Source organism: Tachysurus vachellii, chromosome 26 (genome assembly GCF_030014155.1).
Source record: "Tachysurus vachellii isolate PV-2020 chromosome 26, HZAU_Pvac_v1, whole genome shotgun sequence".
Taxonomy (NCBI): domain Eukaryota; kingdom Metazoa; phylum Chordata; class Actinopteri; order Siluriformes; family Bagridae; genus Tachysurus; species Tachysurus vachellii.
In genome coordinates, this window is record NC_083485.1 from 5,412,288 (window position 1) to 5,438,159 (window position 25,872).

Here is a 25,872-nt window from a genome sequence, read left to right on the forward strand (position 1 = left end):
TGAGATGTAGTATTCGAAAGGACATGATGTCCTTTGCTCAAGTACTCGACACTGGCTATCTAACACATAAGATATTAACTAACAACCATGTGGTCACTCAAATGCAGAAGCTTATCTGCTGATACACCACAGTCCAAACTCCTACACACACCCCACTTTGTAGGACGATTGTTCCGCTTAAATATTTAAGAGGTTTTAATGTCATGTAGTTTCACTTCCTACAACTTTCATCGCTTACACAGCGGTTTCTAACGTTACACACACACACACACACACACACACAAATAAAATGATGACAGACTCCTAATCAATAGGAAGAATCCATTTATTCATTGATCTTTAGTAATCCGTTCAGATTGTCATGGTTTCCTGTGAATCTAGGGCGTATCCCAGGAACGTGGCAATGGTATATCCTGGACAGGGTGCCAATCAATCACTGGGCAAAATATAAATAATTACAATATGCTCATACATCCAATTTCTTGGATTTCCTTCACATTAAACATTCAAGCATTTGGTGATATTGGAACATTGGATCATGGAACATTTTATGAGAAAATATTATTTAAAAAATAAGTTTAAATGAGGTTAGCACATTTGCCTCACACCTCCTGGATTCTGGTTTTTATTCCAACCTCAACCCTTTGTGCACAGAGTTTGCATTTTTTTCCTTATGCTTCAGAGTTTTTTCAGGGTAGTTTCCCAAAAGCCCAAAGACTTGTTGTAGGTGGATTGGTCTCTAAACTGTCTATAGTGTGTGAATGAGTGTGTGCATGTGACCTGTGATGAACTGGCACCCTGTCCAGCTGTCCCCCGCTTTGTGCCCCAAGTGCCCTTGGATAGACTTCCTGTGACCCTGTATAGGAAAATTGCTAAAGAAAATGGATGGATGGATAGATGGATGGATGGATGGATGGATGGATGATTCTTCTGTTACTTCACCATGTGATGATTGATACCACTCACCGCAGTGGAGGCTTAAGCGGTCAAGGCTCTGGGATGTTGATCGGAAGGTCGATGTTCAAGCCCCAGCACTGCCAAGCTGCCTCTGCATCATTGCTGCCCCTGCATTCTGTCCCCAACTGCCTCAGTTGGGATATGTGAAAAAAAGTATTTCACTGTGCTGTAATGTATATGTGACAATAATAAAGGCTTCTATACTCTGATTTCAATTAGGAACACCTGTATACCTGCTTATTCATGCAGTTATCCAGTCTCCTGTGATTTCCAGCCGACTGGTTGTTGTTTTTGCTTGACAGGAGCAGAACCTGATGTGGTCTTCTCCTGTTGTAGCCCATCTGCCTCAAGATTGGACATGCTTCGTTTCTGAAATGCTTTTCTGCTCAGCTCAGTTGCATAGAGTAGTTATTTGAGTTACTGTAGCTATCCTGTCAGATTAAATCAGTTTGGGAATTGTCATCAGAAATGCCCTCACTGGTTAGGTTAGGTATTAGGCCTTCAATACGCCATATAACATTAGCATTAATACTCCATATAACATGTGCAACCCTTCACCTGAAAGTCAACATTTTGAGCCTTTATACCAGTGAGAAGATAAAAAGTGGAATGAATCTGCATGACCTAGAAACAGAATACTGTCGACTGCCCTTGCCAGATAAGTCCCTCTATGGAATGTACCACGGATAACAAGGGTTAGCTGACAGAAAATACTTTCACTTGCTGGAAAAGGCAGGGCACATGTGATAGCACAAAAGCTCTCTATAATAGAATAAAGTCTGAAAGAGTAACTCAATCACTGTTGGGATTTATCATATCAGACAAGACCCAGAATGTAGACTGTACATTAAATTATAGTAGCAGTGTGCAAGTAAAGAAAAATCTAAGACACTTACAATAATAATAATATCCTAATGTATAATGTAGATCTAGCACTCCTGAAGGAATGGTATCCCAAGGAATAGTGTGAGAAGCTGGAGATAAAACAGAGACCGAAAAGGGAAGTAAATATTAGGAAAGTTTAAAAACAAGGATATCCTGTAGCTGATAGGAGCTATTGCGATTGTGCTCATTAAGCTAGAATACTGGCTGTAAAATTTCCAGTCAGAACATTATTATTCCAGAAAAATTCCTAGGAAGAGTAAAAAAAAAAAAAAACCCTGAGCAATCTCTCAGTTCTCTGGTGGGAGGAGCAGGTATCCACCGTGAATGTATGAGCAATGTCCCGCAAGATTGACTTCTGCTTTTTTGTCACACAATACTAAAAATAATCAGCCACATTTTCAACCTTTAAATAGGTAGACAGGATAACGCCCTAAAAGAGCAAGTGTACTAGTGTTCATATTAAAATGGATTGTGTAACTTTAAACTTTAGTAATACCTTTTTATTTTTATGGCCCAGAATGTAGCTACACCCCAGCTCATAAATGGTATCATTTTTTATTAAATTGTTTGTAGCTTTATTGACCTGCATTGTGTGGACAGTTATATTAAATGTTCCCTTTATAATGTTTAAATGTATTTCCCTCCTTATATTAATCATGTAGTATCAAAGATAACAATATCGTCTTATATCCGATGCAGCTAGTTGTAGAAAGGAACTGCACAATTAGTTAAAACCAGATAACTAGTTAAAAAACAGATTATATGGTACATATAGAGAAATTCTTGGAAACTGAAGGCTTTAAAAATGACCACTTGCTCCTTTACTGAAATTAGACCTGGTAATAATGCAGATATCCACCGCAAGTGTATGACAGTTATATCCTTTATGATATAGTTTTGCTTTTTGTCACACTAATCACTTTACAAACAATAAGCTGACAGATCTTTGTGATTTGCTTTGTTTTTATCCATAAATGGTTGGACATTTCTATTAAAGTTGCCCTTTGTAATGTTTGATTGAATGTCTGATTGACTTCAAAAAATCATATGGTGTCAAAAATCCTTTAGAACATTTGTCATGTGTAATATTGCTATGCAAGAGACCATTGTTAGTTTTTGTATTTTAGCTATTCTTTTATATTTTTCTAGCTCAGATATTTGTTCCATGCCAAGATGATCTAAGATTTTGCCTTGAAAGCCAACTCATGAGGCAAACATAGTTTCACTAGGTGGGTGTGTGGTTGTTTGGGTCATCTTACATGAAGTAGAGGGGTATTAAAATGACAATTTGATACTTTAAAGTCAAGCCTTTTTCTACCAAACAACACAGTGATTACCTTGAGCTTACTGATCCTTCGATGAACCTGACACCCTAATCAAAAACACCTTTAAGGTTATTTTCATTCTGGGACTAGGTCCAAAAAGGCTTCTAAAACAGCCATATGGCAATTATCTTTCCTGCTATGAATGAAATTGTATGAACTATTCCCTCTGCATAAGTGATACTGCTACTCGAAGCTGGAGCTTACTGGAAGACTCGTTCTCGGGTTGGCTTTTAAGTCATGAGTCGAATGCATTGATGTGTATCAAATACAAGATGATCTAATATGGTCTTTGGTTTCTCCCTTCTACCTCTGCCATGCAGTGAGATTCTGTCATGCAAGGAAATTAACGTAGTTTGAACATCCTTAGCTATTTTGCAAACGACCGCTTTATTCCTTTGCTAATACGGTTCCTACTTCCATTACAATAAGAAGTTCATGAATGACCTACATCTCATTATGTATTTATGGACCAGAGTGCAAAAGTCAGACTCATTTATTATCTGATGCATACTCAAATCTCACTCATCTCCATTCTCCTGCATGATTTTCTCTTTCACGAGTTCCGATAGCTCTTCTTTTTTTCACGTGTTAAGCTCCAAAACGTCAAATGATCTTGAAATCTGATGACAAATAGACTCTCTGAAGCAGGATGCCCCCATGCCCCTAAACCTCACCCTCTTTCCTTTCTCTGCATTGCTGGTCTGGGGCTATCAGTATACATGTCTCTCGTCTTCAGTTACATCATAGCAATGGAGCCTGTCCATTATTCTACTCCACCGACACCGCAATACCCATATCACATTTGTCCTCTTCAGCTAATGCTATTGAGTGAAATCTGAATGAGAGTTGAATTGCTTTTGGCCTGTGAGGAAGAGTGAAAAAAGTCACTTATGAAACACCTTGTGATGTTCTTATATATTGATCATTTCACCTTTTTTACCTAATGCTTGTCTCGGCTAATAGCAGGCTTAAGATTAGTCTGTATTATTATATGTACAAATTGGTAACATAATTATTCCTATTCATACAAGTGCTGAAGGAAGACAGTCGGAATGATTCCTGCTAGAATGATGACTCAATCATACATAGAACTAAATATTCCTTACGGATCTTTGGCTAATTACCGCTTTCTTTAACTTTTGTTCTGGGAATCATGTCTGTCAAATCATACTCTAATAGGTTTTACAGATTAACACATTAAGGGCTCCTCAAGAGGGATAACAAATATTCGACACACACTTGACTTTTGTTACAGACCGAGTTCTCCTCATGCTGCTCCATGGCTCAGCTATTCTAATTAGCCAATAAACCTCGGATGGGCTTTGTATCCGTTGCCACCCTGACCAGAATAAATCACTTTCATTAGCTGGACACTTATTGCACCATAATACTTTGCATATTATTTTGGATGTGTGTGTTGTCTTGAGGGGGGCACGGTGGCTTAGTGGTTAGCACGTTTGCCTCATACCTCCAGGGTTGGGGGTTCGATTCCCGCCTCCGCCTTGTGTGTGTGGAGTTTGCATGTTCTCCCCGTGCCTCGGGGGGTTTCCTCCGGGTACTCCGGTTTCCTCCCCCGGTCCAAAGACATGCATGGTAGGTTGATTGGCATCTCTGGAAAATTGTCCCTAGTGTGTGATTGCGTGAGTGAATGAGAGTGTGTGTGTGCCCTGCGATGGGTTGGCACTCCGTCCAGGGTGTATCCTGCCTTGATGCCCGATGACGCCTGAGATAGGCACAGGCTCCCCGTGACCCGAGGTAGTTCGGATAAGCGGTAGAAGATGAATGAATGAGGCCAGATATCCATAACAGTCTGTCATAACGGCTAGCCAAACATAACAAAAATATTTTGCCCAAAAATATTACAAACAATGTTAGACCTTAAGAGAAACTTAAAAGGTAAATTCTTTGGAACTATGAGGTTCTATCTGGACCCATAAACTGTAGCGTGAACCCTTTTCAAGGTACGTAATGTATTCCAGTTTCTTTCTTTCTTTAATTATTTATTTGTTTCTTAATAATGAGATGTTATATTTGCGTAGCGCGCCACCAACAGGTATCCTTGTAAAGTTTGTGTACAGTGTACACAAATTATTGCGTCACAATGCGCATTTGCATACTAGTCAGTACGGTAGTATGCGTACTTCCTACGGGCTCCTGTGATTGGATTTCAGGACGGTGACGTCAGCGCTTCCCAAAGTTACGGAAGTTGAAAGTTGTTTTTTTTTCTCTCTCCGACTCTGTTACACGGATCTGTCTTTGCGTGGAAGGAATCTCAAGCGAGGTACAAAGAAAATGAGCATTTCTATAAACAAAATAGATTAGTTTAGAGTTTGCGGACGTTTTTTGGGGGCATTTAACCCCTTGGGACCACTTTTCTTTTAAGAAAGAGGAAATAAAAATAGTATAAATAAATAAAAATGTGGGAACAGGAGGAATTTGAGAAGCACTGGAGGAATGAATTTCCAGACGGAGAGGTGCCCAGGATGAACCTGACCTCCGTGGAGGATATCGAGAACGAGCTGGAGAGATGTAAAGCGCGGCTGAAAAGCCTGCAGCAGGAGCTGGCGATGGAGAAGTTCAAGGTGATCTACCTGCAGACCACCGTTGCGCAGAAGAGGAAAAGTTACGACGCGGAGAGATGGGGCACTAAAGAGCATGACGCGGAGAGATGGGGCACCAAGGACCACGACGCGGAGAGATGGGGCACCAAAGAGCACGACGCGGAGAAATGGGGCACCAAGGAGCATGACGCGGAGAAATGGGGCACCAAAGAGCATGACGCGGAGAAATGGGGCACCAAAGAGCATGACGCAGAGAAATGGGGCGCCAAAGATCACGACGTGGAGAGATGGGGCACCAAGGAGCATGACGCGGATGTCGTGGCCACCAAACAAGCAAAGACGCACGGGGAAAGCATGCGCGCTCCTCCGGGGATCAAGCTGCACGCAATCGGGTGCAAGAGCATGGAGGAGCCGGTCAGAGGAAGCAAAACTGGTAAACCCATCCTGGTTCCTCCGCGTAAAAAGCCCGCTTTGGTGAAGGAAAACACTGCAGGTACTGGTTCAGGTTCCTCACATCTCCATGGTGAATGCGGTAGAAGGAGACGGGAATCGGAGCGCGACAGCGACAAAGATTACGACGACGTGGAGCTAAACGAGAACTTCGTGCGGAAGAACTTGATCGATCAGAAGATGCGGGAGAACCGCAACTCGTCGCTCAGACCATTTCGGTATAGTAGGGATTTTGATTCTGGGGATGACGGGAGATTATCTCCGTCTGTCCCGATCCGAGGGAGCTACGGTTCGGGCCGCAGCACACCGGACAGGCGCAGTGACGGATACCTCAGCTCCGAGCATGAAGACTCCTCATCAGTAGGTAAGTTAAAGCTGGAATAATGGACAATTATGTATTCAGGTCTTGTCCAAATAACCTAGAAGATATAAAGACCCAATGGGTTAAACAGTTGCCTTATCAAAAGCATAGAAAACTCATTAGGACTCAAACTATTTTCCGGCCCAGAAAGATTTTGTCTTTGGCTATCAGTTATTTTCTAGACCACATGTTCCACCTGAGACATGGGGGGCTGAGCTTCATGAACACTGGCTGGAACAATTTAAATGTCAAACCATTCCTAACCCTTTGAGACCTAATGTTCAATTCAATTCAAGTTTATTTGTATAGCGCTCTGTACAATCGACGTTGTCTCAAAGCAGCTTTACAGAACATAAACATAGAACCAAAGGTGCTTGAATTTTGTCATACAAAATTCAAGATTAATATTAGATATATTTAAATGTGTTTGTATTTATCCCCAATGAGCAAGTCTGAGGTGACTCAGGTGACTGTGGTGAGGAAAATCTCCCTTGAATCGTAAAGGAAGAAACCTTGAGAGGAACCAGACTCAAAGGGGAACCTCATCCTCATATGGGTGACACCGGAGGTGTGATTATAAATATACAGTCTGACAAATGTTGTATTGATGATGAGGTTGTTGTCCTCAAAGACCACATGTAGATGGTGTCTCCTCTTTAGCATAGCAGAGTCTAACTGGAGCTGGTAAATCTCTAGATGCATCAGGATCACAGAGTCGGTCTCATCTCAGAGGAGGTCTAAAATCTTCATGGCAAAATTGTGGAGGAAAAAAAGATGAATCTTATCGAATGCACCTTTAAAATGTGGTAATGACTGAGATTAGTTATTAGTTGAATGATTAAATAAATACCCTTTTTCTTTATTGAGCCCACCCCATTTTCACCCATGTACACAAAGCTCTGCCTTCAAAACGTATGCTGGTTCACATGAGATCGTTTTATGCACTCGGACATCCAAACAAGTTACAGCTCTATAAACATGCAGCACCTCCTCCTGATCATTTATGAAGGTGTGAAAGAGTGTTGGGGAGTATCTGTGAAATGAACGACATGAGGCCAATCAAAATGCAAACAAACATTAGGGACCATTTTTCAAACATTTTTCAGCTACGTAGTACACTTGTTCTGAGATGATGTTTTACACTTTAATCTCTTGTACTAGCAAGAAGTAAAAAAAAGAATTTCGACTGTACCGTTAACTACGTGCCAAAATGGTGCACCATCACTAGGACATACTTTCGGCATCCTGACAATGTAACGCTTCAAGCTCCCCAGCCCAGACAGTTTTTATTCTCTTGGAAAACTTTCACTCAACTTGTGTATTCAGGGCCCTTGGAATATTGCCAGCTTCCATGTTGCAATTTGCCACCCTGTTGAGGAATCTCGCTTATTTCCGTTTTCGATACAGTACATACATCAGAGCTCTTTCGACATTATCATTCCCTTATTAGCTGAGCCTGCAGGTTTACAGGTTTGTGTTGAGAAATATTAAAGGTATCATAGCAAGACTATTGTTTTTATGATTACATGCAAGAAATCATAGTCATTTTTGGTATAAGAGTATAAAAGTCCTATTAGAGGTGTTGGGAACCTATACTGACAAATGTTACTAGAGGTGTTGCTCATGGTTTGAATGTAGTTTTTAAAGGTTTGGGTGATTTTTATAGTACAGGATTAGCCTAGCCTTATGACAAAGAAGTACAAAATTATGGTGCAGTCACATTATGGTGGAATTATAATTGCACTGTGAGGAGTGAGTATGAAACCAGATCCATCTCACTATGAAACCTGAATTCCCCAAATTTAGTGTGTCAGCTTTAGCCCTTGTCACCATTTAAAATTTTATTACATTTTGTAAGTGACATACCATGAATCTATTTTTATTTAGGTAAATGACGTACCATAAAAAAATGATGTATACATTAAACTGTTTTGGAAACTTTAAAGGGAGTTTTTTTGTCCTTTATATGTAGACACTATGTTCTTCTAGGTCAGTGGTCTTCACTATTATTTTCATGTGAGCCACACTGATAGGACAAAGTCAATAGGAGAGCCACTTTCACCGCAAAGTATGCCAAGTTATTCAGTCTTAAATAGCTTATCTGCTTAAATACAATGTACAATATTGCAATACAATAATTACTCGAGTTGCGGATGATGCATGCTCCCCATCAGTTACCTCTTTTGTCACTGTCACATTGCTTAGTTGCTGTTCATTTTGTGCACGGGATTGTTTGATAAGAAATCGATCCATTTTTTAGTCCGTGTGTGTACAGTAAACACAAGTTGTTAACTAGCATGAAACACAAACTAGCTTCCGGCAGGCCGCCAAAAACTGGCTATTGCGGAACGCAGTGAGTCAGTGACGAGTCAAATAATATATATAAATATATATTATTATTTGTAATAGAGCACATTCGTTTTTCTATGCTTCCCTGATTGTTTTTAATGTTATTTAAATGAAAAATACATTTTAACCACATGATCATATCATCGTATTATTTACTGCCATGCGTGCCGCATATTAAAGCTTGGCGAACCGCAGGAGGCTCGCGAGCCACGCAATAAGTAACACTGTTCTAGGTAATTGCCTAGTCATTGTCACATCTAGTGTTGGGTAAAGTAAAAATTACTTATTTTGAGTAATGTTTGCTGCAAATACTTTAAAACCTTAAGAGACAGCATGTTGCCATTGTAAAGTGCTTTCATCAAGATTCTTTAGGTCAGCAGTGTCCTGGGGAAAAATACCAAGAATTAGCTGACGGCTAAAAACAAACCGATCGCCTCAGGAGTCACCTGAAAGCCCATCCCCCATTCACATCTCTGCTCTGCCTTTGAAAACACAAAAAGTGCTAATGTGGAGACCTGATTCAGTATCAGTATCAGTAGCTGTTACACACCTGATTGAATTAAAATGGTCTGTGTGACTAACCAAAATAAACAATGATCTATTTTAAAACAGCTATCAGACATGATTGTTGCGTTAAGGCTGAGTTAAAGATATTTTGTGCTTGTACTAGGCAGCTAGCTATTTGATTAGTGAGTTGAGTTAGCTATTTTTATGTTTTGGTATTGTGTACTTGGAAATATATATTTAGTAACAAAGAAAACAAGAAAAAAGAGTAAAATATTAATATATGAACGAATAGACATTTTAATGACCAGAATTTACAACTGTGAAGCTAATTACAACTGTATCAGTCCAATCATTTGGAGTTCTCTTAGGCTGTTTATTTACCCATGTCCATTCTCACAGATATTGCTTATTTAATAGGCAAAACTGATGGAAATCACAACGTCTGTTAGGATGTTGTGTCTAGTTGTTAATTTGGAAAGTCTTCTACAACCACACCCGTAAGCACCACGTACAGAGGAGGAAAGAGAGACTTTCTGGCAATGGAAGCAATTTACACACATTAATGAGCCATATGTAAAGTTTATGTAATCCAGTAAACAGTAGGGAAAAATCATGGTATAATAAATGTATCACTTATTACCACAATAAAGGATAAGCCTGCTACTGCATTTTGTAAAGCATTTAATCATTTTAATCAAAGAAATCTGTTGCATTTGTTAGGAATGATCCAGAACGAGGAATTTCCCAGTAAACACAGTGCTGACTCTCTGCAAAGTTTGGTTGCTAAGTGCACAGATACTTCACCGACAAAATGTGACATGCTGTGAAATGGTGTGTGTCCTTTTCGTTCAAGTTTCGTTCAAAATCTATTAGCCAACACACCCACATAGCAAACATTAACATAACAAGGTAGGTCAGTGGGGAAGTAAAGAACAGAAGTTGATGCTATTCTAATTCAGAGTTGCTCTGACAGAGGTGCTTGATCACATTTTCTGTGAGGAAATTTGTTTATTTAGTGTTTTTGGGAGGAATCTTCAGTCATTTTTAAGTTCCTAGGGTTTGTTTTTTGATGAAGTTTGAAGTTTTCTGATATGGAAAGTCTCCAGGTCCGGAGGGGTTGTGGTTTCTCAGTAACATGACAAACTGCATTTTTTTTGTATCATTATCTTCAAGAGGTGGGAAGTGGGAAAAGAGGCTGTCGAAGCAACTACTGTTTATACCTATTTAAACATGCCAGCTTTCACAACATTAAATGGATAAAACATACATGTTATACTTAAATTAATAAAGAATTCTCGGAGGAGGCTAACTGTCATCCACTTCAGGATGAGCTGTTCTTGGAAAATTATCACCCTAGTGTTGACTGCTTGTGTTATATTTCTTAAATACAATTAATGGTGTAGTTATATCAGATTTCATCATATACAGTGTCTGTGAGTAATTTCAAGTATTGTTGGATATTTTGCCAATGTGTGTATGTGAAAAATACCTATAAACAAGTAAGACCTAATATTTTGAGCTTGCTGTATTTATAAAATTATTACACAGCAGAGTTTGGATGTTTGTATTCTGATGTGAAGTGAATAACATTGATTGTCTTGATATAATTACACCAGTCAAAGGGTGGGATATATTAGGTAGCAAGAGAATATTCGATTATCAAAGTTTATGTGTTGAAAGCAGGAAAAAAGGCCCAATAGGTGAAAGCAGCCGGTCTTGTGGGTTGTTCCCGGCATGCAGTGGTTAGTACATGCCAAAAGGTGTCCAAAGATGGACAGCTTGTGAGCCACCAAAAGGGTCATGGACATACAAGACTTGTTGATTTCACATGGTGAATGAAATCTAGCATGTCTGGTCCAATCCTTCAGAAGAGCTACTGTAGCACAAACTGTTAAAATACACATGGAAGACGGTGGCCTGATCTGATGAATCAAGCCAATTGTTGCAGACTGTACAAACAAGTCAGATCCATAGAGGACCCACATCACAATTTAAAAGATTAAAGGATCTGCTGTTAACATCTAGGTGCCAGATACCACAGCAAACCTTTAAAGGTCTTGAGAACTGACTTTAATGCTATGACTGATCAGTGGCTGCTCTTGTATTTTTGTATTAGTGTGTGTTCACTATCGTGAACACTTGAAACACATTTTCCGAGGCCACAATATGCTAATAGTGTCCAGCATTGACGACAATTCGTTCTCAGGTAAACTATGAAAACAGTCAGCAAGTTGTTATGGTTAACTAGGGTTTTACTTCCTCTTTTCTTTCTGCTCTGCATTTTTAAATGTTAAAGGTTTCTTGCTTGTACTTTAATAAAACTCTGTATAGGTTAAATACTTCACCTGTAAAAGTACTGTTAATGTCACTGTATGATCATTTCGAATTGACATATTACTGTAATTAACTCACAGTATTACAGGAAAGGATGATTTCTGTACCAAGGCTCTGAGATTGTTCTGTTCATATGGGTTAATCATACATTGGGCTTAGGAAAGTGCAGATTTTATTATTTACTGTACAGCGTGAAATACTGGCTCAGTACTGAGCAATGAATCAGAAGCCCCAGCTGCCTGATTGTACCGTGTTACTCAACTTTATTTTCTGTGCTGTTTTCTGAGGAATGCAGTCTGACCACTTGTATTTTCCACAGTTGAATTTCCCACAGAAGGAAACGGGCTGTAATGTTTAACCCTGACTCTCGATTCCAAGGCGTTTTTTTCCGCTTCTGAAGGCTTGCATTTGAAAATGAACTTTGGTTTGACCGGTCAATGTTGAGTCTATGCTTTATCATAATGAATTTGCGGTATGCAGGCCTTTGACTTGAAGTAAAGGTTTAAAAATACATCACTATCACATCAGGGATTGGTGATCTATAATGCTATAGATCATCATAATGCTTATATCACATTGCTTGATGACTTAATATTGAACTTATTATAGAGCAATGCTCATTCTAAAAAATCATGGCTTATTATAGTACAACTCAGACAGGGACCTCTAGGTTAGATTCATCAGATATTGTAGGTAAGGTGAAGTTTAATGTGCCATTTAGCCTTCATGAAAGGTACAAACATGGGTTCAAGACAGTTCATTCTTGTGTTCTTGTTAATATAGCTACAACTATGCTTTTTATTTACTTGCATTTGGTTTAAGGAAAAAAAACAAAATCCAACAAGGAAAAGACTATAGCTGTTAAATGTAACTATAAATCAATAAAACTAATAGTGCTATGTACGTTAATAGATAAAATAGGCAAATTGCTTTGGTGGGGTCACGTTACACCACAGCTTTGTTAGTTGTGTTAATATTCATACTGATAGTGATCAAGTACCTTTTTGTCCAAATTTGCTTTGTACTAGAAAGAAATGTTTAGCTTTAACCTTAATATTACACTAATATTACCAATTACGACTTGTTGTTGCTTTTTTCGAGGGAGCTGTGATTTACCAAAACATGTAATTTTTATCTGTATCTCACATCAACACACCAGGAATTTACTCCAGGAACCTTTCCAGGACCAAGATAACACCCTGATAACGCTGCAAGAATTGTAATATAATCCTGCTAGTCTTGGGCAACCGGTTGTATGATTTCCTCCTTTTTACTTTTAAGCTTACTTACAAATAGCTTTGTTTAAAATCCTTCAGCCACATTCGGCCAAGCTGCTTCCTGCTCAGCCAGTAAAGAAGATGAGGTATATATACAGCATCAATTCATCAACTGACTGTTGAGTCAGAACTGAAGTAACGTTTATGTGTGTAGCTGGACTTTCCAGGGTAATAACTCAGAAATGTAGGTAACCATGTAATAGTAACTGAAACTGCCACTTTCCTTATCTCTTACCAGACCCTTTTCCTTAAGAGACCTCACTTTGATGAGAGTTGATAAAGACCATGACGTATGCCTGACATTTGTGCAGTGACTACTATGGAAATGATGTATAAAGTATACACCAGTTTAATTCTCCATTGCACGTTTAGTTATACGTTTAAGGGTTGTTGTAAATTGTGTCGATATTCACCACTTTTTAAAGCACATGACCTAATATACACATTTTCATTGCACAATATCGGCTTGGGACGATAAGGAGACACAAGGAGACACAAGTAGGATATCTTGGGTTTATGTGTTAATTTGTAATAGAATTGTCCAGACTTGAATGAATGAAATGAAACACTTGGACTGTTATAAGAAAATAATCAAGGACAAGATGACAATGAGTAGATATAGATATAGGAGCTATATATTTAAAAAATACATATCACATATGTATAAATTTACATTTAATCCATGAATATGTATTGTTCCATGTTATTACCTAGAAACTTGCAAGACCTGCTTGAAGTTGTCAAGAAAAAAACAAAAAAAAAAAACAATGCTGCTTTTTGTTAACAAGAAAACCAGAGCGCTATCCATGTTGGAAAATGTATATTAAAAAAAATAATTAACATTTACCTCACAGTTTTACAAAGCACAAACACTGGAGACTTAATGCTAAATAAACTTCAATATATCAATACTTAGTCATCACATCTTTTTTATTCAACTCCTACTGACGGTATAGTAGGTTTCTATTACTGGGACAATTTCTTTTTTTTCTTTTTTTTGGGGGGCGTCTTTTTTATGGAAGGCAGACGTATATATTTCTGTTCAGCATGCAGTTAGAAAAACAGTGAGTGTTTTTCACTCAAAATCTGTTGTGTTTTTCAGGTGAAACGTTTCCAGCCAATTAATTCACCTCCTTATGTGAACACTTATCTATCTATCTATCTATCTATCTATCTATCTATCTATCTATCTATCTATCTATCTATCTATCTATCTACAGTATCTATCTATCTATCGATCGATCGATCGATCGATCGATCGATCGATCGATCGATCTTGTTACAAGCATATTTGCTAGTGCTGAGAGCCTAAAACTTTTTGTGGTGTTAGACTTCAAAACCACTAACACAACAGAAACAGAGCACCTTTAAAAGCAGTGGACTCGAAGCTACATCATACTTGTTGATGCTATTTTGATGCACATATGTGTGAGACACAGAATTGCGAATTGGCATCAGCTTGCTATTTACTGTCGTCTGACTTCTGTGCTTCACTGTTGAGCAAGACCCTAATATACTCAGTTACATGTTTATAGTTGGACTGTGAAAGGAGGAGGAGTCCAAGGACACTAAAGACTAACATTTCTTTGATTCTTAGCCTGTATTAGTGAGCTTAAGGATGATATTATATAAGTCTTGTATGTATTAGTAACAAAGTGTGATTTTTTTTTTCTTTTGTTTTTTTGTTGTTGTTTTTTTTTATTTCCTGCGTTGAGGGCAAAGTATCACACTAACCACAGCAAAGGGTTTTACAGTTGGTTAGCAGTGGCAGGGCTGCAGAAACAAAAGCCGAACAAGGTGCACTTTACAGCGTTGCTTGCTAGGTATTCTTAGCGTTTTGTAATACTGTTATGAGTGCAGAGTGTTTGGTGTGCTGTTAGTACTGATTATGTTAAAGGAATACAGTCAATGTCTAGACTGAAGAAGGAAGTTGTTTTGGAATATTCTTCCCTATAAGCTTTCAAGCCTCACATACAGCTCAAACACACATACACGTACACACATACACGTACACACACATACACGCAAAGGTCTCTCATCGCAGACATGAACCACAGGAATGGGCCTGGGCAAGTCCACTTCTCACTGTTTTAACAAAGAGATGGGTGAACAAGCAAAGCATGAAAAGCACGCTGTGTGTGTGTGTGTGTGTGTGTGTGTGTGTGTGTGTGTGTGTGTGTGTGTGCACTTGCACGAAGCTTGAAAGCATTGGAGATGACAACATTCAGTGTCTGCCCATGACCTGCTTGTGTATGCTTTGGTGTTTTTCCATTTATCCAGACACTAGACAACTGTAAATGTACTAAATCATATTTTTTGAACAGGTTTGTTAGCCAAAATTGTGTAAACTGACAAAAGCCACGTGTTCTTTTCACAACTCACCTGCACCTAATTGACTGTTATAAACTTGCCTATTTATTTTCCACTTCCACATTGCTTGTAAGTCGTTGGATTTGATTCAGTTTGATCCTTGTTGGAACTGGAAAATGGTTCCTTCTTCTTTGGTTGGTTGATGGTTCCAGTTTTTTTGTGTTACTTGGTACATTTTGTGAAAGGCTTCTGCATAAAACCTTTATAAAGGAAATAAAGGGAAAAATTCCATTATGGTGTTATAGTATAAAAGTGATGAATCTCATGATTAAACCGATTAATTTTAATGAATCATCACAGAGGTTTATATGAAATAATCTTTTTAGTAGATTTCTACACAATATGCATGCCAGTGTAATTTGTCCACATATGCACTGAACCTTGACTAATGAAATGGAAAGAAGCTGAACTGAGCCAATGATGGTGATGGGTCAAACCAATTAATGACTCTCAGTGAACCAAATGCTAACACTGTTGATCAAAAAATCAATCAGTGCACCAAATGGACAAAACCGAATAAACTGAGACAGATCTTAATGTTAAATATATTATATTTAAACAGCTTTGCTTATAACAGTTACTCCAGAACTGGCAGCAGTTTGTTAGCAAAAAAAAACATTTTTTTCCTAGACTTGACCGTCTCACGTCCTGTTAAAATCGGCAAACGGAAGGAAAGACAGGTACATGTTTATTTTCCTCACTTGAAGCACCTTGACGAGACAAAACCTTAGCACTCCGAGCCGATGTGCAATATTTATAGCGGTAAACAATCTTTGTTGGTTGAATCGTTGATTGTTAATCATCACAAAGGTGGTTGTTGTCGTAGTTGTGTTATTAGTTCCGTCCTGTTCCCTGATCCCCTGGTATTGGATGTGTTTTTAAAGCTGTGAGTGAGTAGGTGTAGTGTGGGTGGTACGACTTGTATTTCTGCAGAGTTTTGCATTTTATGTAATGTCTGTGATTTGCTCCTACCAAAGCAAAGGGTTCAGCTGTAGCAGAAAGGTGTGTGTGTGTGAGAGAGAGAGTGTGTGTACGTTTGTGTGTATGTGCGTGTGTGAGAGAGAAAGCATGTTAGATCATGCTGGGATGATCATTGAACAGTGTTCAGAGTTTTATGTTACTGCATTGACGGTCCCTTTCTCAGCATTTCTGTACTATCTGTACAACGTATTGTTTTTTTTTTTTTTTAATTCCAGAGCACTGTTGTATTCTTTTGTCATCTTGAGCAATTCTCCAGCTTCACACGTCTGAGCTTTACGCCTGGATATTGTTCTGACTCGCATAACAGCGTCTCTCAAATGAATAATGAAACCAGAATCATGTCCTTTCTGGAATGACACATTCAGAGCTCTTTTTCATACGCGCTTTCCGCTTCCTGAAATCATGACTGGGTCTTACTTATTTGAAATTGGAGACAAGAAATCTGCCAGGTGAGTGAATCACCTGAATAAAGATGAGGTAACGTGTGTTAACCTCCCGGCTGAGTCTTTACCTCGTACTTAAAACTCGACTACCAGGAATCGTTGATTTCATTGAATCTCAGAAAATGAAGTGTTTTTACTTGCAGGTTTACAGGCTTCTACCTTTGGCTCTGATGGCAGCAGGCCTCCAGCTGGTGATGAAAATCACAGTTTAACACATCGGCATGGTGATTGGGGTTTAAAAAGCACGTTGTCATAGCGATTTGGATGTCAAGAACGCCATCGAGGCGCATACGCTGTTTGATGGGTGTGAACAGCCTACGCCTGGGTGCAGACCACGGTGTACATGACTGCCTGAGAGAGTGTGTGTGTGTGTGTGTGTGTGTGTGTTGGTAAGACTCGTTTCCCCTGTACATTCATGCATCAGCTTTGTGCATTTGCAGCAGTGGTCTGCAGTGTGCGTTCAGCGTAACAGGACTGATGGAGTGAAACCTGTGTTTCCTGTGTTCTCATACTGTGTCTCTGCTCCATCACTGCTCTATCATTATTACTTAAGCAGTACTAAACTCGATTTACTCGATTTGATTACACAGCACAATATCACCAGCGTACAATATTTGAAATGGTTTCCAAAGAAAAATGTCTTGAAGTGTTTTATTTTCCTCTCACACTATAGCAGTTTGCCTTCAGTGCTTGCTTACTAACTTAGGTTCGTACAACACTTTTCCCCAGCACACTGAATTTGACATAAATTCCAGCGATATTTGTTTATATTGATTGGATGAATTATTGCATAATGGAGACATAACAAAGACGTTTACTGATCAACATAGACAGAGCAAAACTTGCAGAAATTACATAAAAGTTCCAGTGAAAATTCAACAAATGAATGAAAGTGAAATGCACTTTTTTCCCCCAAGGCACCATCTGTTTATATCTTCAGTCTTTTATTGCATCATCTGAGCAAATCAAGTACTAGATCTAAAGCCTGATTTCTTTAATATTCTCCCACAATGCATTCTGAGCCTTCTTAGTTTTTGCTCCATGGCCATCGAATGAGGTGCAACACATCATTCTCAATGTTCTTGACGAGAGCTAAAATGTGTTTATAGATATCCTTTTTTAAATTCATTTATTTTTTTGTATAATATATAAATGTATTTGTTTTAATGTATGAAATTGCATCTGTCTTTGCTGTTAGTTAAACAGCAATCCCTGAAGAGCTCTCATAGGTAACAGGACTTTCTTGACTAATTATGATGCTCTACAAATCCACCATTTTCTTTTCTTTCTTTTCTTTTTTTTCTTTTTTTTTTTATATAATTGTTTGAATGTTTGAATTTATTTTTGGATTTTGTCAGCATATTCTCACAGTTCCTGAGCTCTCTGTGCTACCAAAAGTTTAGCGAGTGTTAATATTGCTGTACAAGAACGAGTTAGCAGGTAACTTACTAACTAGCTAGTTGAGATTTTTGAATTGATTGTATTGTCATCAAACAGCTAAAATACTGGACGCTGAAGGAAATCACATGGCTTGTTTGGAAATATGCTCTCTTTCACATACATGAGCTCTCATGGGCTAATGTCACTGCGATCGATATGAGAGAGAGAGGGAGTGCATTTATTGCTTGTTCACATTCATGGCATTCGGCAGATGCCCTTATCAAAGACCATGCTCAGAGGACCAGCGGTGGCAGCTTAGTGAACCTGGGATTCAAACTCACACCCTTTCAATCATACCTGTTAAAAATGGTGACGGTGGACCTTGAAATAAAACCTTGGTCTTGTTTTTCCGCTGGATTTTTTTTCTTTATTAATAACTGCACTACCAGCCCAGTGTGGTCAAGCTGAGAAGATAAGAAAAACAAAAAAGCACATCTTCACACGTTTGAAGCGTTGACCATTTTATTGATGAAGATGCCAACGATAAAGACGTTTCACTTGATGCTTTCACGCGATGGTTATCAGTAAGTTTGTGTGCATGCAATTCTCTGTTACTTGTCAACCTGACATTATGTGCTTCCTTACCTGCTCTATTTAGACGTGTGTTGCATCTGCTTCTTTCAGTACTATTTTTAAACACTGTTATCAGGAACTGTGTGGAAATAAATATAAAGCGAGGTTGACTGCACATCTGCTGCTTTGTCAAACCACAGCATGCACTTTAATAATAAAATCCCTTTAAGAGAAGCGTGGCAAAAGAACAGTAAAAAACTTGTCGCTTTTTAGCACAATAAACTAATGAGCTGTGCTTATTTTACCATGATTTGTCCTTGAGGTACAAGGGTTTATTTCTCTGTGCATGACAGGGCAGTAAAATATAACTCGTTGGTATTTATATGTCTTGTATTATATCTCTCAAATTTTCTTACACACCTTAATAGTCTACAGTCCTTTCACCCTCTAATTTCTCTTCTATTGATTTAATGGAAATTAGTTTTTTATTTTCTGACCCATTTTGGGTCTTATTTGTAACACACCTATGTTTAAAGACCCATGAAAACCTTCATGTTCATTAGGGATTATTAAAAGGCAGATTTTTTGACAATGTCTCAGGTATAATTCATTCATTCATTCAAAAAAAAAACAAACAAAAAAAAAAACGCCTGGGTTTACTTAACACTACTAACAACTTTCTGAAATCTAACTATGAACTAAGCTAGCCGAAATCCTCTAGCTAAGCAAAAAAGTCAATCGACAGTAGCTCAAATAATGCAGACCTGTAAAGTCGTGTAGTTTAAACAAACGAGCAAAGATATAAATAAAACATTACAATGGACAATAATAATAAAACAAACAAAAATATGTCATTGTGTACAAGTAAAATCCTCTCATTATCCATTACTACGAATAATACGAAGATCTTTCAACATGTTTCAGATCATGGATTTATTAAATTGAATTAAATTTGGAGGATTGGGCACACTGAAGGAGGATATAACAGGGTCAAAGATCAGTTTAGTTACTTCCTGTTGTTTAACTGTTAAACACTACTTTTATAATAACAAGCTTTTTGGAAACGTTGCAAGATAGAGAAACTCCTGAGCTAGCTGTCTGTCTGTCTGTGGCTACAGTTTACAGATCTGAACTAAATATATGTCGATGACTGAAGTCTTGTTTGGATGTGGAAGTATTTATGATTTATTAACAGAAATGCTGTAGTGGAAGCCAAACAAATAAAGGAAGCGTTTATCGATGATTGACAACGCTATTTATGATGTGAGAAATGTCTGTCACTTACTTTTATCTGATTATTTTGTTTCCTTTTCTCTTTATTTAACAAGCTTATTTTTCATATTTGACATTAATTAGCATATACTGATGAGAGACCACTGTATACCGCTCCTGCTAGCACAACACACGGTCAACTGATTGTACAGTTTATAGTTTTAGGATTGTTTTGGTACTGACAGACAGTGAAGCACACCACAGATGCATTTTTACACAATCATTTCCCTCAGTATTATTTTTTGTGGAAAAGCATTTAATTTGTGCTATACACTCGATTTAATTAATAGAAATTTGTTTGCTTTGTAAAGTGGATATTGCAGAAGCTTGGCAATACGAGTAAACCTCTGGTAAAATTGCTACTAAACTAAAAATGAGCTAATCTGAGTGATAAACTTTGGTAAAATTGCTACTAAAATAAAGATTTGATAATTTGAGTGATCGATTCTGGTAAATTCGCTCAACTGAGTGATAAACTGTGTAAATTTGCTAATAAACTAAAGAAGGTTTTTGGAGGTACGGGTCAGTTCTGTAAACAGCTAACTTTAGCTAGATAGTTTGTTGTTTAGTAATAAGAGATACAATATTTTTGCTACATCTGGTGTGACTCCAGCTTTGCCCTGTTTTGATGTAATAACTAGCTTACAGTAGCTAAGTACAGTAGCTTACTAGCCTGCTCTACCTAAGTACATTATGTTAGCACCACTTGTTAGCTACAGTATGTCAGTTTCTGGGCTACAGAAACACATTGGAGTAACACATTGGAGAATTCAACGTTTTTTTGTACTGTGTGTGTGTGTGTGTGTGTGTTAACTTCCCTGCACCTAACTTCCACTTCCTTAATAAACCGCAGAACAGACTCTAATTCATATCATATTTGAAAGAAAGTCAATTTAATTGACTTTTTCCTCACGTCAACATTTGCAATGAGGGCAGAAGTTAGTTTAGAAATATAGTTTCAGTTGTTTCATGTGTGCAGATTTCATGTACATTAGTCACAGAGTAAACATCTCAAGTACAATTTCTGGGAACAATAAAGTTGTTTGTTAAGCAGGAGGCGCCTCTCCCCTTTGTTTTGACCTCTGACTAACACGTTTCTATAAACTACACTTATCCCAGACCAGCTTACAAAAGATCAAAGCAGAAGTTTAGAGGCTAATTACCAGTGAAAACAAACGGATGTTAGAATTTCGTGCACGTCGCTTCCCATTCATTCAAACCGTCAGAGCACTGATTTGGAGAATTATTTCAATTAGTCTGGATTTATTCATATGTGTGTCTCAAAAAAATGTCATTTACAGTTACACAGACACACACCACACACCAACAGGAAATTCAGAAAAGCAGGTTGTTGTAGAGATGCATAGTTTGCAGCAGGGCATGTTCCTGTAACTGTACATCCTGTTAGCATGATGTCTATGCTGTTCAGTAACACTACAGGCTAATACGATAAAGATACATTTTTAGCTCACATGTCTAGTTTAAGGCTGTTAAAATCTACAACTAAATTGCTAAATGTTACTGTAACAATACCTGAGAAAGTAGCAGTAGGACTGTTGATTAGAAACATGACTTAACATGAAATAACTTTGGTGATAAATAGTTATCGAAGGACGAAACAGTACAAGGTCGCTGAGTCACGTATAGATGTAATTTATCCTTCGAGTAACTTCTTGGCAAAGGTTTTACTCTATAAAACAAAATTTCATCTGAAATGTATTGAAGAAACAAATACTTGGACTAAAAATTTTGGCTAAAATTTAACTTTACCCTCTCTTTAATGTATGGAACATTTGGTAGACACGCACACACACACACACACACCACACACACACACACAAGCAAAGATTGCCATAACACCCTTGTGAGATGCGTATGCTAATAGAACTTTAAAGCAGTTGCACATAACAGGGCAGGGCCAAGGATTCTCTAGAATGAATATGCAAATGTGTTTATGGTCTGACATCAAAACTACAAGGGCTTCAAAATGGGTGGCTTTCATTCCATAAATGGACTTGATACACATTGATGATGGGTTGTTAGAGTTTAAAACAACATGAGCATCTTGTACGAGGCGACTAAATGAAGCTTAGGAATAAATCATGAGGTTCTGGGCTAGAAAAATAATCAATGAGAGGCTTGAGTTACCAGAACCAAGCAATGAGTAAATAAATAATTACTGATAATTTACATAAATTAAAATGACATTTTTAAATACAATTTTTTTTTTAACATTATTTCACATATTGTATTGTATTATCACTTTATTGTATATTCCCACCCATTTATAGTTCAGTTTAATGTAATGGGACATCTATATAATTAGTTCTGATTTCACTTTCATTATAGCAGCTGTAAATGTGATATATTTTTTTAAAAAAAAGGGGAAATCTGAGCCGCACGTGTTTTCTTCTTTGCGTGCTCTCACATTTTTCACACATACAGATGCTAACGCTACACCTAATGTTTGTGATTAGATCGTGTTAAAACTTCAGCCATTATGAGTATATGAAAATTTAATATGCCTTCAGACTTCCTTCTAAATAGACCTGATAGAATATTAAATCAAAAGTTCATATTGAAAGCTGAAGGTTAGATATTAGACCGGAAACACTGGCTGTATCGATCAGGAGCTCCAACTAGATGCCTGCACTTTTTTTGCTCAGGGCTTTAGTGATTTGACCCACATTAACTTTCCTCTATCGTTTGTTCATGTCTCATTTCCATGTTAGCAAGTAAAGTCTATATAAATACAGGCTTTTATTTACGTTTATGTAACCTACCAGATTAAATCCGAGAGATGTAGCACCGGTGTTTTATTTAGCTTCGGGTTAACCATTAGAGACTCTTAACCATTAGAGCGTTTCGACTCTCTTGCTCATGACCGATGGTGTGAGGGATAAAGTTGATGAAAGTGACTAAGAGGATCAGTAATTGCTGCAGAATCCTTGCTTACCTCAGAGTGATGTCAGTGTGTAGGAGGTGGGTGTGTGATAGGTGTGAATGTGCCCTGACATCGTAACAGACACTTATTTCCAGACACAGTATTTCCGGTACCAGAGTAGGATTGGCGAAGAGACGTTACATTTTGTTGTAGTTTTTCTTTCTTTCTTTCTTTCTTTTTTTTTTCTTCTTTTTTTGTTAAACCTGAGATACGCTGTGGTTCACTGCTATTGTATACAGTATCAAATTTCAGTTATTTTGTTCATTATTATGTCCAGGAAAACTATTTTAATTCATAAAATTGCGAGGACATGGACATTAAATGTCATGACTTTCTTGTCCCAACTCTACAGAAAATCTGCATTAAGTCAGAAAAAACTGAGTTCATTTGAATATCGATCATTTCTGCGACCACAAAATTTGTGAAATCCTGGGGGGACGGACTACATATAACCTACTCTGCATTTTTCTGTTCTAGTGGAATGAAAAGTAAGATAAATAAAAGTTAAAAGTGCAGTTGTTTAGTCATTTTTTTGCTGCAACTTCTTTTTGTTTGTCCCATGTAGCATACACAGTGATACGGTCTAAACTATAGACAAACAAATAGACCACAATATTAGCCACAGTATTGTGATTGTTGCGGCCGCCAGATTGTCTGGTTTGATTGTATAATAACGGCTTTTTGGTTATATTTGACAGGAAGGCAGCTGTATCTCTGATCTTCTTCTTCTTCTTCTTCTTCTTCTTCTTTCGGCTTTTCCCTTCAGGGGTCGCCACAGCGAATCATCTCTCTCCACCTATCCCTATCTTCTGCATCCTCAACCCTTGCACCCACTAGCTTCAAATCCTCATTAAGCCGTAACTCTGATAAGCACTCTTAATAACTGTGGTGAGCAGAAAAGCAGCTTCAGATGTACAGAACATAAAGGTGGATGGAACTACAGCAGCAGAAGTCTGAAGCAGGTTCCAGTTCGGTCAGTTAAACACAGGGGACAGTGGGCGCTGAACGTGATGGTCGAAGGTTGACAAAACATTGGGGTTTTTTTTTTGTTTTGGTTTTTTTTAACTTATATTCATTATATGGATGGATAGAATGGTAGATGGATGCAGCATTTGTCTTGTGTGTGATTTATGGGCTTGTTTTGGTATGTACCACACCCCCTTGTGGCCTTATGTGTATTTGTTGTATGAGTTTTTGAGGCCGTAACATTTGCTAATTACTAATCATCCACACCGACCGAGAACATAATGAAGGATTCTAGTGACTGGCGAAGTCCCCTGCAAATTCCAGGCCTTACACACACATTCTGTAGAATACAATGCTAGCACTAAGTGTTGAGTCATCAGGCTGCTGAGGTTATTAGACTTTGTCGAAGCAGAACTCGCACTTTGACTCAGCGGCAGGGGACCAACATCATCACCCAACCTCTTTGTCACTCGCCGACGCAGAGACATTTCAGAGAAATGCGTCCCGTGACTTCTTTTTGACCCACAAAAACGATTTTTGTTGACGCAAAGGTTTATCCTTACCACAGAATTTGATTCAACCGGGATTCAGATTGCAGCTTAAATAACATGATGATATTTGTCAAATTTGATGGCGCCATTGGATTTGTGCTTTTAGGGAAGTGCCATAATCCATGATGAAAAAACCTGGTCTAAGGTACAGTTCCTGGGAAATTATTCACATCAGAGGAGTAAAGCATTTGCTGGAAATGGCTGCATTGTTGCAATCACAGTGTTGTAAACTCTTGCTATAGATTAGTTATAGTTTGTTTTACATGAGGTGACGGAGTAATGATTAACAGAGTATCACTATGATTTCCTGTCCAAATTTCCGTCATTTTTACAGACTGTAAATGTCCATGCCATCTTTTACCTGTTGTTAAAGGGCCCCGATAATATATTCTTTTTTTGGAAACACCATACTGATACAGAGTGGAAACAACAACCACCCCAGCTGCCCATTCAAGCTCTGAATCTTCCCTCTGCTCATTTGAGAGGCCACTGAACTCATAGATACCTTCATGGAACCAGTTTGAGTTGACTTTTGTATGAAAATGCCCAATGTTTGCTTAGAACACATTCCCTACACCATAACCCCACCCTCACAAGCCCGAACAGTTGATACAAGGCAGGTTGGCTCCATGCATTCATGCTGTTCATGCTGCACAATTCGAATCCGAACAGGTGGAGTTTTTCCAATCTTACCAACTATGTTAGCATCCACCCGAGTGACCCCCAGTGGCAAAACAAGCGCACAGACAAACGTTAACCACAGCAGATCTCCATCAAAGTTGTATACAGAAAATTGAGTAGCTTGTTCATTAATCATTCAGCCTGTTCATGTCCTGCTAGTTAGAATTCGGTTATCAGTTATCAGTGCAGTGTTTGTGTTTCTTTGATTTAACCGGTTGAACCAGGCTCTAAACATTTGCCATAAAGAAATTTTCAATCCTCCATCAGGGGGCAGCAGAGTGTACGTGATCGAGCATGGACTCAACACAGAACACTGGTTTAGGACCAGTTCGGTCTGTTCATTGTATTCTTTAGACTGTGAAGGAAGATGATTACAACTCAAATGCTGGTGCCTTGAGAGGCTTCAAAAATATAGGCCTGTGTGTGTGTGCGTGTGTGTGTGTGTGTGTGTGTGTGTGGGGTTTGACTGCAGGGACTTTGCTGATGTACTAATGGACTCCAGTAGAGGCAAAAGAGCTCCAGGATAGTGTGTGTGTGCAGTCTGGGCTTCTGAGTGTGAGTGTGTTTGTGTTGACTAATGGATTTTTGCTACCTGGTGCATCAGGTTAGTGTATGATGGGTAGCTCTGCAAATGAAATGTGTAGCATTAGGTGACGAGTTGTTTGGATGTTTGGAAGTCGTTCTGCTTTGTTAACAGAAACTCTG

General features: G+C 38.3%; 1 protein-coding gene across 1 annotated transcript in view; it reads left to right on the forward strand.

The window, feature by feature from the left end:
• Nucleotides 1-5,401: 5,401 nt before the first annotated feature.
• abr (ABR activator of RhoGEF and GTPase) overlaps nt 5,402-25,872 on the forward strand; it is a 117,469-nt gene continuing 96,998 nt past the window's right edge. Inside the window, exon 1 of the mRNA XM_060862828.1 lies at nt 5,402-6,542. Within this exon, the coding sequence (XP_060718811.1) occupies nt 5,585-6,542 (958 nt within the window). The 5' untranslated portion in view covers nt 5,402-5,584. The remainder of the gene's footprint in view (nt 6,543-25,872) is intronic.